This window comes from Anabas testudineus, chromosome 22 (genome assembly GCF_900324465.2).
Source record: "Anabas testudineus chromosome 22, fAnaTes1.2, whole genome shotgun sequence".
NCBI lineage: Eukaryota > Metazoa > Chordata > Actinopteri > Anabantiformes > Anabantidae > Anabas > Anabas testudineus.
The window spans coordinates 10,006,137-10,021,309 of NC_046630.1; the positions used below are offsets into that span (position 1 = coordinate 10,006,137).

General features: G+C 40.1%; 2 protein-coding genes across 2 annotated transcripts; one reads left to right on the forward strand and one right to left on the reverse strand.

Moving 5' to 3' along the window:
* The first annotated feature begins 2,371 nt into the window (after window positions 1-2,371).
* On the forward strand, window positions 2,372-7,115 carry LOC113148354 (gamma-aminobutyric acid receptor subunit rho-1-like). The gene is made up of 9 exons (XM_026340035.1): window positions 2,372-2,427; window positions 2,513-2,619; window positions 3,473-3,540; window positions 3,692-3,915; window positions 4,177-4,259; window positions 4,708-4,848; window positions 5,310-5,462; window positions 5,690-5,886; window positions 6,813-7,115. The coding sequence occupies exons 1-9, from the start codon at window positions 2,384-2,386 to the stop codon at window positions 7,113-7,115; spliced, it is 1,320 nt and encodes a 439-aa protein (XP_026195820.1). The 5' UTR covers window positions 2,372-2,383.
* Window positions 7,116-9,161: 2,046 nt separating this feature from the next.
* On the reverse strand, window positions 9,162-13,146 carry LOC113147836 (peptidase M20 domain-containing protein 2-like). Its single transcript, XM_026339097.1, has 7 exons — window positions 12,538-13,146; window positions 11,765-11,913; window positions 11,471-11,613; window positions 10,969-11,123; window positions 10,436-10,562; window positions 10,164-10,271; window positions 9,162-9,989 (listed from the first exon to the last, which is right to left on the reverse strand). Exons 1-7 carry the CDS (start codon window positions 12,946-12,948, stop codon window positions 9,850-9,852), a joined length of 1,233 nt encoding a protein of 410 aa, XP_026194882.1. The 5' UTR covers window positions 12,949-13,146; the 3' UTR covers window positions 9,162-9,849.
* Between the last annotated feature and the right edge of the window lie 2,027 nt (window positions 13,147-15,173).

A 15,173-nucleotide genomic window follows, 5' to 3' on the forward strand; every position in this document is an offset into this window, starting at 1 on the left:
GAAGAGGATCATTAATTATGAGAAGAGCACAATCACAATCATGTGCAAAAGACAGTAGGCAGAAGTGGCTCAAAGCTGTGCCGTAATCTCCAAACACCAGAATCTTGTTATCAAATATGTGCGCCACTTTTTCTCTTCCCATGTACTCGTTAAAAGTCCTCTCACATCAGTCTTGTCTCTGCTGACACGCACAGTCTATGAATACAAATCAAATGTAAATCTTTGATTCATTTCCTAGCGTTGGGGGGTCGGGGGGGGGGGGCTCATATACTTATGCAGAAGTCTAACTCGTCCTCCCCCTGTTTCTCATCGCCGCACTCCTCCTCTCCATCCTGAGTGTGAAATTGCAAAAGCGGCTGGATGTTGCCAGCGTGTTGGGGGTGGGAGTTTTTTTTATTACTTAAAATGTTTTCTCTCGCTGCTTTGAGAAGGAAACGCAGAGACGGAGGGGGTCTGTGTAGGAGTAGAGCCCCACATATGAAAACATCTGAGGAGAAAACCCTCATTAGGTTTTAAACATCATTTGGAGTGGCCACTGTGAGATTCCCGGGATAGTAAAACAGCACATTTTGATGATACACTGTGCTTGTTTTTCTGACTTTCATTTTACTTTTACCTGTTCAGACGCCCACATGACCAGCTAAAGTATACAAACTGGAAAATTAAAGCATTGCTATACAAAGCAGCAAAGCTTTAACAATACTGTGGCCTATTTAGTTAAAACTGTGACTTCTTAATCTTTATTTAGCCATATTTATTGCATGTAAATGTAAAATATCAATACAAAAGTCCAATGCAATTGCCACACAGCTGACCAAACTGTGAACTTTAATCCCCTTTCTCTTAATTTCAGATTTCAGCAGTTATTGTTCTCTGCCTTTGCTACGTAGCATATTAATGTGTCCAGAATGACCTCTGCAGAAATCTGGCCCATTAACCCTGATGCAGCCCTGCAGCGATGCAATGCATGCAGAAAACAGCCGAAACACCATCAAGCCGCACAGAGCAGGCAGTCTGCTGTGCAGCGTAGGCAGTCAGAGAGAGGATTGGAGAGGCATTTCTGCCAAGAGGATTAGGAACCAGCTGCTGGATGGATGCAGACGAGTAGCACCCATTGCCCACAACAACACTGCAACTAGCACCCAGAGGAACTCTTTATTTACAGTTTCTATTTAAATGTTTTATTTTACTGTAGTGGGTTCTTTCTGCTTTTGTACAGTTTATCTCTCTCTTGCTTCCTCTATCACGTTTCTTTAATGCATGTCTGTGGTTGTCACAGGGATTTGGTCCTGTCTGTCACAGCATGCTCTACTCTATTAATCCATTTTAGGGTTTTTGGAATTCATCTTTCTCTCTCTCTTTCTCTCTCTTTCTCTCTCGCTCTGCTCGTGACCTGAAATTGCTGCTTACAAGACAAGTATACAGAGCAGGCCTCTTGAAAAGTGACACCAGGGAAGAGCTGGCTTCCTCCAAATTGGATGTGATGAGGAAATGCTCTTTTGCCCTGTGTGTGATGATTTGTGGATAAACTGTGTGTGATGTAACTTGATGTATTACATGGCCACAAGTGAGAAACATAAACAAAGAAGGCAACATTTTATTACTGCTTCAAACCCATGTAGATTTAGGCTTGAAAGTGACATGCAATTTTCAAAATTAAAACTGCAACGAATTATTATTTTCATCATAGATGGATGTACAGATTCTTTTTTAAATTAAACAAGTAACTGTGCAGTAATAAAAATATATTCTATGTCTTATTTGTATACATTATTTCAAGGTGGCATGCACAAATTCCTTGTTTTGTCTTATCAACAGTCCAAAACTCAACAACTCAGTTTATATTAATATGACTCAAAAACGTGCAAACAGGGAATTCTCCAATAAATATAATCAATTATCTACTACAACACTGAGGGGTGAAACATATTCAAATATGTTATGAGACTGATAGAAAGGCCAAAGGCTTAATTATTATTATTATTATTAACATTTTTTTAACATGGATCAGCAGTCATACAAGTCATCTCTTCAATCAGTATTATGATATGTAAAGCCAATAAGTATTTTTATCTTGAAGAATGAACAACTGATTGAACTAATTGCTTAGAACATTGTTTCAGCACAAGTCAAAATATTCAGTATGATATTTCACATAAAAATCTAGTAGATAGAAACTAAAAAAAACTTGAACTTAATTCGATATTTCCCAAAATGAATATGCTGGGTTGCAGAGGTGAACGAGAGGAAAACCAAATCCCAGCAATCTCTACTACTCTACTACTTTGTGTATTGTTGTGCTGTTGCCATATGTGACAGATGTTCCCAGTTATTTATTTATTTATTTCTGCTCTTAATTAATAGGTCGCGACGAGAGACCAGAATGGATGGGAGAATGGATGTGGGTGGAGGTCACAAATCTGGAAGGTAAAAATCTTGAACTAAAGCATTTCCAAAATTAATCCTTTTGCTGCTTTAATATTAAAGTGTGTGCATTATATGTTTGTTTCAGTCCGATATACAAACGAAGTCCGGACATGACAAAATCTCCAATGACAAAATCTGAGCAGCTCCTGAGAATAGATGACCATGACTTCACCATGAGACCAGCATTTGGAGGTCAGGAAATAAATGTGGCTTCAAATTTCAGTGTCTTCAATGAGAGTTTATGTAACTCAGACATGTTGGGTGGATGATTGTAACTTAGTCAGGAAGCCACAGGAAGTGCTGTGGGATAAGATCTGTACAGTGATCATTGGTTTAGTCCTATAAGTATTAAGCTCTTGGAGACCTTGATGACACCATCCACATGCTGTTATACAGTTTTCAATTGCAGCTCAGTTCTTTACATCACAAGTGTTAATACATGTCCTTAGCATCACAGTATATTACAGGGATTTGATGGCAGCTTTTTGGACCGCAGGGATTATGCTGAGATAAAGGTGCTCAGGCTCTATTTGTTTTTATTACGAGATAGTAATGGAATACAGTATATGTTCCTAATCTTTTTAGTTGTTTTTATGTTTTTGGGGCAAATGACCAAACAAGAACTATATTTAACTGAAAAAATGAGCCATCAGGGCTTTTACCTCAAAGCAACAGACATGTGCTGTTTTTACCAGAGCACTTTTAATCACACGACAATCTGCTGCTGAAAACACACACAGTGACCCAGTGCCGAATCCTTTTGTGCCTGATTTCCACCATCAGGTGCGTCTTAGCTGGGAAACGGAAAAGAGAGCGGGATTTCATCCACCGCTGCCTCAACTTTGATCTATTATTGTGACCTAATTAAATCTGTGTAGCATTGGATGGTGGTGATGTAGGGTAGAAAGGCTGAAATAGGTCGAATAAGAAGTCCTATCCAGACCGACACAATTGTGGCTCAAACTGTCGCTTTACATTTGTGTGATAGATATAAATCAACCAACATCTATTGAGAGAAATGACATGAGTTGAGGTTTTATTTCAGGTCCTCCAATTCCTGTGGGAGTAGACGTTCAGGTTGAAAGCCTGGATACCATCTCTGAAGTGGACATGGTAAGTATGAAACAGCATCAGTGGTTCCAGCAAGTGTTTAGTACTGTGCTGTTATAATCTATTAGGATCATATTGTTCTTTTTCCTCCACTACATTTATTTGCAGGGCATTGATACATGAAATGTTTTGCAATCACTTTTCCCTTCTGTAGGACTTTACTATGACGCTGTACCTACGTCACTACTGGAAGGATGAGAGGCTAGCATTCCCAAGCACCACCAACCAGAGCATGACCTTTGACAGTCGCCTGGTGAAGAAGATTTGGGTTCCTGACATGTTTTTTGTCCACTCAAAACGCTCCTTCATCCATGACACCACCACTGATAACGTCATGCTGAGGGTTTATCCTGATGGCAACGTCCTCTACAGTCTCCGGTACACCCAGCGGCAGCAGCCTATTTGTCTTGTTGTGAAGTACTAACTCACACTACTAGTCCCTACGTCTCAATAATCATAATCCTCATAAAAGCTTCTGACAGTAGTTTATTTACCGTATCAACAAAGTAGGGGAAAATTAAGGGGTAACAAGAGTGGTAGAGGTTAAAAGTGACACTAAAAGAATATAATATAAGAACTAAGGACTCTAATCAATGAGACTGTGTATTATTGTTGTTTTGTTTGTTTTTTTTACTGTAGAGTTACGGTCACTGCCATGTGCAACATGGACCTCAGCCGCTTCCCTCTCGACACCCAAACCTGCTCGCTCGAAATTGAAAGCTGTGAGTAGACTAATCGTAATATAGACAGACACGTCAGCAAGTTGTTTTTTTCTCCATTTAAACATACAAATCAAAATCCATTATCCACCATTCATTAACTAATCATTATCTAATCCCACATAAGCTCAAAGTTGTCTTTGGGCAAAAGGACCATTCACATCTATGGCCAACATAGTGTCACCAGTTAATGGTGAAGCATGTTTGTGGATTTATAAAACACAGATTTCCAACCCCCTGATTCACCACTGCTGAGGCTCAAAGATTGGAATAATTAAAGCATACAATGAACACTGGAGTCTCCAGGTTACGATGATTAGCAGTGCTTTAGTCTGACAGTTTCTCATGTTTGATCTTCTTTGTCACACATTTCGTTCATGCAGCATTGTTCATGATACTGTACATCTATCTTGATTTGGTTTGGTAATTACTCCAACATATTTGCAACCAGATGCGTACACAGATGATGACTTGATGCTGTACTGGAAGAAAGGAAATGAATCCCTGAACACCGATGACCGAATATCACTGTCCCAGTTCCTCATCCAGAAATTTCACACCACCACCAAGCTGGCTTTCTATAGCAGCACAGGTACTGTAATAATAAAGTAAAATGATTATGCAAATTGACCAAATGTGAACATCATGCATGTAAAAACTAACTCATAGTTCAGTTACCACTTACATAAATCTCATTTTATTTTGAAAGCATTTTCCAACGAAGGGATTGAGAGTTCCTCTACGTGAAATCGTGCACCTTGAATGTCACGTTAAGAAGAATGTACTAATATTTAATCCTTGCAGCGAAACGAAATGAATCAAACCACTGCCAACCACTTGTTCGCTGCTGGAAAGCTGCTGTGAAAACCCTGCAGCCTTCTCCTCACCATGTGTCCCTTTGGAGCAACGTGAAGCATGAAAAGGATTTTGTGTCCTATCTTTCTCCACCAGAATAGCTGGGAACCTCAGCTTCCAGTGTTTGTGCGCTGTATCAGCCGCTAACATATGACATTGTGGCATTGTGTGTGTGACAGTGATATTTCTTTTTACCAGGCTGGTACAATCGTTTGTACATCCACTTCACCCTGAGGCGCCACATCTTCTTCTTCCTGCTGCAGACTTACTTCCCCGCTACTCTAATGGTCATGCTGTCCTGGGTGTCTTTCTGGATTGACCGCAGGGCTGTCCCCGCCAGGGTGCCGCTAGGTAGGATAGATTCTACGAAAGACTTGTTGTATATGAAGATGATAAATGTGTGTGCCAGATAGTTGTTGAGAGACTTCACTCAAAATCTATTTCTGCACAATGAAAATGTAAAAATATCATCACCCGCTGCTCATCTATTGTAGCTCTTTCTCAGTTACGTAGTTTGTTTTTTTTTTCATCCAACCCAGTAACACAGCAGGGATGTGACTAAACTGTTCTCCTTCCAGGCATCACCACAGTGCTGACCATGTCCACCATTATAACTGGGGTCAATGCCTCCATGCCGCGGGTCTCTTACATCAAGGCCGTGGATATTTACCTCTGGGTCAGTTTTGTCTTTGTGTTCTTGTCGGTGATAGAATATGCAGCGGTCAACTACCTCTCCACCGTACAGGAGAGGAAAGAGCGGAAGCTGAGGGAGAGAGTAAGTATTATTTTAAAACATAAAAACACTTTTTAGCTGTTAAATGTTGATCCTTTAGTGACACTAAGGCAGAAGGATGGTCCACTATGGTCCAGTCTGTCACAGACAGACAACTATTTACACTAATCTAATGTAACCTGCATGTTTTTGGACTGTGTGAATGAACTAGAGCAACAGCGGAAAACCAACACAAGCACAGGAGAACATGGCAACTCCACACAGAAAAGTCCCCAGAGAGAACTTTTTTATCGTCTTTGAGAGAGTGAAACATGATCAAGTGCTGTGAAAACTTGAGTTGTTGCATCCTGTAGCATGTTTAGTCATTGGACAGGAACTTTTATCCCAAAAAAGTGTCAAGGAACACACATCAGGAGCAACATGGGGTTCAGTCTCTTGCCCAAAGTAGAGGAGCCAGAACTCAAACAGCCGACTATCTCTTAAGATACAGCCACTGAAATAATAGCTGCAAATAAGGACTTTCTCATTTAAAACTAAAAAGGACACAACTGAAATAAGTTGAAAGAAACAAACTGGGCTGACCTGGTTGCATATGTAAATATGTTACACATTCAAGTGTTTCTAAAGTGGTAGACATATTAATTTATAATTAATGGACATTTCCAATAAATGAATATTTTCTTAATTGGCTCACTCTGAAGCTGCTCTCAGGCTGTGGCATCTTACAGTATTTTAGGGACTCCAGCTTGTGCACTATATTGCTTTTCTTCATCTGCCAAATGCTGCGGCATATGGAGCCAAATTACCCACGTAGCCCGGGGAACATTTCCTGCACAAACATCCTGTTATTAATGTTTCATTACAAAACTATTGAAAGGCCCCGCATGGGCACAAAAATTTGTATTTATATGCTTATTTTAGTTGTTGTGTTTACCATAATCACATTTGTGGCTTACTTTCCTCTCTAGCTCCCTTGTACCTGTGGCATCGGCAATCCAGATGAGATGATGGTTGACCCCCAGATCACTGGCTATGGGTCCATGGATGTGAACACTACAGGTAATTATGGGATGCCGGAAAACGGGGGCCGGCAGGAGCGAATGTTGGCCCAAGTGGCACTTAACGACCCCCAGATTGCAAGGCAGGTGAAACCTTCCAGAGGCTACGTGAACATTTGGATAGATACACATGCCATAGACAAGTACTCGAGGGTTGTCTTTCCTGGGGCGTACATCCTCTTCAACATCATCTACTGGTCCATTTACTTGTAACATGGGATACAGAAGAGCAACATCTACAGTACTGTCCATCATTTCGAAGAGCAGAGAAGGTGACACTGCATTGATGCATTTTCAGACAGAAAATACTGCTCATAAGATGGGGACCATTGGTAGATTGAATGACCGCTGCCTTCTTGAGCCAGCCGCTTAAGAATGAGCTGCTGACAAACAGGACAGTCTTCGTCACTGGCTTTGTCACTCCATCAAATCTGTGTGGTTTCATGCTCTAACTAACTTGTGTTCTCGATGGAAAGATGTTTGGAAGTTGTTGTCGCCTGGGAACTTTCTGCACACAGAGACGCAAAAAGGTGGACGCGTGTAATTGTGCAGTTTAAACTCAGTTATGTTTGACCACATGTTCAAACCAGAAACTGTGAACTGAAAACTGATTCCCAGCATACGGGCAGATTCATCTCCTTCACTTATAAACTTTTGGGACATGCTTTTCTGCACTTTTGTGTGGAGAGTTAGATTAAAGGAATGAATCAGACCTTTCTGGTAAATATAAACCTTAAGCCAGCAGTTGGTAGCTTTAGCACAAACACTGGAAACAAGAGCAAACCAATAACCTGGCTCTGCCCAAAAGTAAAAGCAGCAAGTTATATCTCATTTGTTTAATTTGTACAAATAAATAAATACATTAATTTAAATTGTTGCTATTTATAAGCAGAAACCTTTTGGACGGAGCCCGGTTAACTGCTGCTGCTAAGCGAATCTAACTCATCTCAACAAAGTGCAAAAAGCATCATTTATATCACTGTGGAACCACATAATACAAACATTCTTGCAGTTCAGTTTTCCTTTTGCAGCACGTAACTACAATTCAGTGTATGCTATATTTTATTGTGATCTTTGTATCAGTGCAATTATTTTTAAAGCTGCAATATGCAACTTAAGCTTAGCCACCCTGCTTTGTCCAGACCTCACTCTCCCTACTATGATGCGTCTCTGCTTCACTCAGGTCACTGTTATGAAATTACATCGCTTATACGTTTTAGAAGCGAATATCTCCGCACCACTGCCAGGATTTTCTGTAAGCACCTCTCCACATTAACATTAGTCGTGTTAACTAAAAAAATATTTAAAAGTTGCATACTTTAGCTTTAAGTAAATGACTGCATTCATAATTTGACAAAACTTAGTAAAAAGGTTAAATAATGCAGTTAATTAAAATCACAAATGTAAAAAAACAGTATATGTTTAGTAAATCCCAAACACTGATTATGGTGTTGATTTTTTTTTTAATGTCTTTATTTCATCTTTTTTAAATACAGCTCAAGCTCATCTCCTGTGTTTGGTGTTGTGAGGCTCTGACATTCACTGTGACCTTTTAGTTCTTAGTTTGATCGTCTTTTCAGCTTGAAACAACTTTATACTTTGTTAAAAAAAAAAAAGATATATACAAAATATATATTTTGGTGGTTCACAGGAAAGTTTATTAACCAAAAATACAGGTATAAATTTAATTCTGGAAAGATGTTTTATGTGAGAAAATCTCTAATAAATGTTTTGTTTTCTGCAAATGTGAAAATGATTTGAGCAGAGCTTATAGGTGCTGAACAACAAACCCCATAATACTGTACACTTTAAATCTCCATGTAATATTTAGCTTGTGCAAATAGTATTGGAAAGAGATGCATTGTTGAAAGCTGCTTTTCTGCAGACAACAATTAAAATCAACTTAAAACACAAAAACTGACAAATTTGTGACCACACAGCTGAAGCACTATGACACCTAAAGTAAAAACATCCTAAATTTTGATCCTATTTTCCTCAGTCTTACACAGTATATTTAAACACTGCTGGAGGACAAGCTTACACAGCTATTAAACACTGGATTGCAACCAGTTCCAGGGTGTCTCTTTTCTCTGTGGTGGACCTTGATTTCTGATGAGCAGAATAATTTAAATTGCAAATCTGTAATACCATTAACCGCATCATGTGATGTAAATAGTTACATATGTATTAAATTGAGGCTTCCTATTGGATCTTTTTCTGTAATTTCTTAGGGGCAAAATAGTGGATTATGAACAATGATTCTATTTTTACACACCTTTATTTTTGTCTAACTAAACCCAGGGCACATTGACAATTAAAACTTTGTGCATTATGATCCTAAATATCAGCAAAGCATCACTGTAGCACAAAGGAGTGAAAAGGATAAATTTTTCCACCACATCTGTGAACACTTTTGGAAAACATTTGTTTTCGATAGACTAAATAAAACAAATTTAAAGGTAATTCATCCTATAGTTGCTGAGACATTTCACAAATCACATACAGTATGTAGCACCAAATAAAAAGTAAGGAATTCATTATGATGGGTCCTCTGGGAACAATGAATGCATTTACAACAACAACAACAATGGAAACTTCATCTGCTAGTAGAACAGGACTGATTCTCTAGTGACAATAAATGTACACAATTTAATCTTATCTATCTATGTTGAAATATTTCTGACTGGACCAAAGTGGGGGTTTGGCAAATAGACCCTTGACAGAGATTAAAGCTCGATTCCATATCCTGGCATCATTTGAGATACTCAGGAACTTGTTATGAATATTATATCCACATTGAGTTGTAGTGTTACAGCTCCATTAAAGTGTTGCTGCCAGAAATGTCCTTTATTTAAATTATTACTTTTCCTATTATAATTATTACTTACTATATTTAATAATGTGTTTGTATTTATAGAGCTGTTAAAGCCACATCCCTGTCTTCTACTCATTTCTCCTGTTTGAGTTTGGCCAGACTGAAGTCCTCTCTCACTTGCTTTAGCAGATCTGGGCAGCACACTACATCCACAGCTGTCATAGCCAGGGCTTTGGCTGTCCTCAGGGTGTACAACTGGGCCTTTTCAGCTCCTGGCACAAGAGAGACCAGAGAAGAAAAAATAAAGTGTAGAGTAAATAAGCATTAAATAAGCAAATCAACAGATCTGGAATAGGATGATGGATGATAGAAAATGTCTGATCATAGCGCCATTCAATTTTATTACAAAAACAACAGCTGTTCTTTCCAGACACGCACTGCCATACCTGCTGCTTCGGCATACTCCTCAGTGTGGTTCAACGCGCTGGTGCTGATGTAGAAAAAAGGATGGATACCAGGGACTACGACTGATACATTGCCAAAGTCTGTGGAACCTGCCAGATAATTAGAAATTCACTGTGATAATGATTCTGTGTTGATTCAGTAAACAACAAAAAGATCTGTGAAAATAAACTAGATCACAGTTCTGTGGTTACACATTTTATGTGACAAAGAGATGATCGTGTCTGCTTCTAGGAATTTTATAATTTGTACCTACCACAGAAATTTGCTGGTTGCTCTGGAAACTGAATCCCTAATGTTTTTCCATTCATTTCATACAGGTTTGCCAAGGTGACATTAGGCAGAATGTTATAGTAGGCATGTGATGGGTAGGTTAACTCCACCTAAACGAAGTACAAGAGTTCCCTCATTAATAAAATGTAGCATAAAAAAAATCACAACACATTAAATAAATTACCACAATACACATTATAAATTGATATGAGGCACTATGCTTGCTTTGTAATGTGAGTGAAACCTGCTTGAAGCAAGTGCAGATGTAGAAGAAAAGCAGTCTGAAGCTACCAGTAGGTTATATAACCGGAGCACAGCACTTGTAGCATAATTACATGAATATGTTAAAAAGGATAATGTTATATAACAGCAGTCACCTCCAACATTGCGCTGCTCTAATACAATATGTCAGCAAACACTATTTGTTCCTACATCTGTACGTTAGTGTTACTCTACACGACCGGGGCATAATGTTTCCAGCCCAGAGGGAAGCAACGTCTTAGTTGAGCTAATTACTTGGCAACCAGTTGCCTCAGCAGCTGCCCTGAAGCAAGCCTCAGCTTTTGCCTTCAGGTCACAAAGATCCTTAACCAGCGGGGTACGAAGATAAAAGTCCAGCTCAGTATAGGCAGGGATAATGTTGGGCTTCACCCCTCCATGTTTGATGATACCTGTGGTAGACAATATGCAGGACAGAATATAAGGAGGAATGCATATATAGGGTGCTATGTCTAACTGATTTATCAGAGATGAACCATTTGTATCTGTATTTAAATGTTTTACTGCAGCATGGAGAAACTGTCTGGCACAGATGCCTGATTTCTAACTTTGAGAGCACAAAGTCTGATCTCTAATGCATTTCCATCAGATTTAAACATGTCACACAATCTCTCTGCAGCATATCGTGCTTTATTCGCCAGTTTTTTCAAACCATCCTCCTTTCTTCGGAGGGATATCCAAGTGTCTTTTGATTATATGCAACATATACCAACAAAACACTATCACAGTCTCTGCCTACCGTGAAGCCTCCAGTCTGGTCTGAGCTGCTGTCTGAGCACAGAAACGCTGTTGTAGGCTAACACAGCAGCATCTAGGGCATTCACTCCCTCCCAGGGGTATGCAGAGGCATGAGATGCCTTTCCATAGTACTTTACCGACAACCTGTGAAACATCAGCACAGAGAGTTGGGATGTGTCTGCCGACATTAAGTCGGTAAAAGTTATATGCAAGCGTGTCTATTGAGGAGTGAGGTGAAGAGAGGAGGCACAGACAATAAGCCATGAATCTACATGACGAGTGAACAGGAACTTACTCATCGAGTGCGACACACGGCAGGAATGAAGCATCCTGTTGAGCTGGATGAGCCATCAAGACGAGGTCGATGTCAGCAAAGGCCCCCGCTTTGATCAGTTCAATCTTTCCTCCTATATCCTCCTCTGCAGGTGTTCCCAGAACCGTTATCTGGCATTCAAAGGGTTTCATTCAGTAATTTGACATAAAATATCATCTTGTGTGTCTCTGTCATACTGACTGTTCAAGAGAGTTCAAAACTTACTACTCTTCTCAGGACATTATACCTTATTAGCTGATGATGTTTCCATTCGTAACCAAAGACGTCCAACAGAGACAGAAGTTAAATGTCTCCCTATTATGAGCTATGTCTATGAAAACCAACTAAAAAAATCCAGATAGACTGGGACACTGAAGCGGTGGGATGTTGTGAATGGAAAAAAATGTGTGAATTATTATTAGACAATGGCCCCTGGTCACAGACATGTAAAAAAAAAAAAAAAAACACCATCCCTCATAAATAAGAACAAGGCTGTTGTGTCATTTTGTGCTTCTTTGTGGTCACTGTTACATCTGTATTTGTTTCTCCTTGTGCGTTTTAAGCCTTTTTGCTGTAGTTGTGCGTATTTTTCAAGTTGCTTCAACAAAACTATTTATAAGGCCATTTAAAATAAAATATGCCTCTGCTCTGGGCTGATGTTTGAAGGCATGGAGTCCCATTTTGTCTGATTATTATTATTATTATTATTATTATTATTATTATTATTAAATAAACCTGCCTTTCGCTGTAGTTACCTTCACTGGGACGTGCAGCTCAGTCTGCTTCTCTAAAGCAGCTTTCAGCCCCACAGCGGCCGCAGCTCCCACCTCTGCTATCAGGTTGTGCCCGCATGCGTGTCCGATACCCGGTAGCGCGTCATACTCGCACAGGAAGGCCACGTTCAGGACCGGCTCCTCCTCCCCTCCGCCGCCGCCGCCGACCGGACCCCAGCTGGCCCGGAAAGCGGTCGGCAGCTTGTAGTGACTTTGGACCGTCCAGCCGCGATCGTCCTGAGAAAAGAAGCGCACCAGTCTGTCGTGCGCATGTGTCTCCTCACCGGCGAGTTCAGGACAGCTCCAAATGTCCCGACTCAACGCGCCGAGCTCGTCTTTATGTCCGTCTATGCACAACTGGAGTGCGTCTTTCATCTGCTGCCCTGTGTCCATGTCTCTTATGTCTCTTTAGGACAACACTGGGTGCAGAAATCACCCAAATCAGTAATGCCAATAAGAATAAGCGATGGGTGATTCAGTTTCAGATGAACAGATGCATTTGATCCACTGTGCCTGTAACTTTGGGGTTATACGAAGATCGTCTATTGAACAACTTCGCTCTCCTCGACACATTAGTTCTGCATAATTAGGATCAAGACGAGACAGAAAGTGGGCAGAGCTGCCGGTTTCACGCCGGAAGCAGTTGGACTCTTATTAAACTGCTTTTTTGGAAGCTTATTTTTTTAGGCAACACATGAATCCACTCTTTATTAATAGATTGCATCTTCCCAGGTTCATAGTCGTTGACAATTACCAGCTTTTCTGTTGCTGTGATGCTGCTTTTGTTCTGGTTCTATTTCTATTTAACTAAAATGAACTCTGTATTTTCAGATTTCTGAAGTTTGTAATGAAAATGCCGTGCTTTTGTAAACCCGTACTTCTTGCGTTACCACATCTTTCTTGTCACAACAGCACAACACAGTGAAAACTAATAATGTAGATTCTCAGTTTTAAGCCACAGGCATGGATCGCCATCTGCTGGTCAGGATCACATTCAGTCCAACACATTTAACTATATGGCCTCCATCAAACTCTGTATGACCTAAATGCTAGTTGATTTGACCCAAGAAGTTCCTCAGCACAAAGATGGGACTGAGAAAACATTATATATATATATATATAATACCTTTCTCATCTCACCACACTAGGGACTCAGAGTTACACACTTTGGTAAAAGGCTTCGTTTGGACACAGAACTGACTTTATTTTGCCTCTAGTGAGAATAAATCAGTGTTTTCAGGCTTTTCTATTTTACCTTGAACAGTTTAGTGAATATGGAACAAGTAAACATTGAGACGTGCAGTATATGTATTTCTTATATAGCTGTGAATCCTTGTCTTCACAGCTGGCAGAAATGTGTGTGAGAGAGAGAGCAGGTGTACATGTGTGTGTTTTCTGCCCATATTCCTGTAGGAGGTTAATTGGGGGCGGTTGTCAGTCACAGGAGGAGACATGTTAAACCAGCGCTCAGCAAGCTGACACTAAAGCTGCCTCCTGACATTGCCTGTCTGTCAGCTTACTCTACGCCCCGCCAGTGACGCTGACACTCTCTATTGTGTATCAATTAAGTGACATCGAAGGGAGACACCCCTCTGTCACCCCATTGTCTATTCAGGGATGTGCCCTGGAAGCATGTGTTTGATTTCACAGGATTACACATGTTGTTTTTTTTTGGCCTCATACTGGTCTGTGCTTCCAAATATGAAGAGTTTGAAGAGATTTGTGGTGTGACAGTGTTAATATTTATTGTAAGCTGATTATTTCAAATATCGCTCAGAGAGAGCCTAATGGACAAACACAAGTCCACACCAGCCTGAGAGAACCAACAGTCACTAGAAATTAATGTAAAATGTATTGCATCCACCGAGTGATTCAACAAATAAAACCTCTATCTGTTCCCATGTCACTCCGAGCACATGACACATGTTAACAAGCACTCAATATTTCCAGTAGCGCAGATATTTTAGGCTGAGCCACAAGCCATCCCACAGAGCAGGAGTGATGCATGAGTTATGATATATGCATGCAGGCATCTCAGCAGCAGGACACCCCAGGAAGGCTGACATTGACAGCTACAATGAATGGATGTGCTCCTGATGACAGCATGTCTCTGAAATGGGAGATAAAACAAACAACAGAATATTCCTCTGTGTGTGTGTTTGTAGACATAACAAGAGTGTGGTCTACATATTAATGTGGTTTGGATTTTTTTTTTTTTTTGCCTCTACTCTAGCGTAAAGTATGGGAGACCATTTGTGCCAGTAGGAGGGGGAACAAACTATCAAGGACATCTGGAACTATATTCACAAAAGTCAGCACACGCATTTATATTCTAGAGCGTGATCATGGGTTTTTCATGTCTTGTCCCAGTCAGCAGACTCTCCTCTAACACTTCATTGTCCCCGCATGCATTCAGTCTAAAATAAAAACTGAAACGTGAGACAAGATCTAGACAAAACAAAAGTGGTTTAAGAAGTCACGATTGTGTTACTATTGCATGATTGTAATTGCCCAAAGATGTTGTCCATGGACAATGGGATTTGTCAAAGCATCTGAACCTGTCCAGGTTCACTTCTGCTCGGAAGAAGTGTAAAGAACCCGCTAAAATCCTTATCACA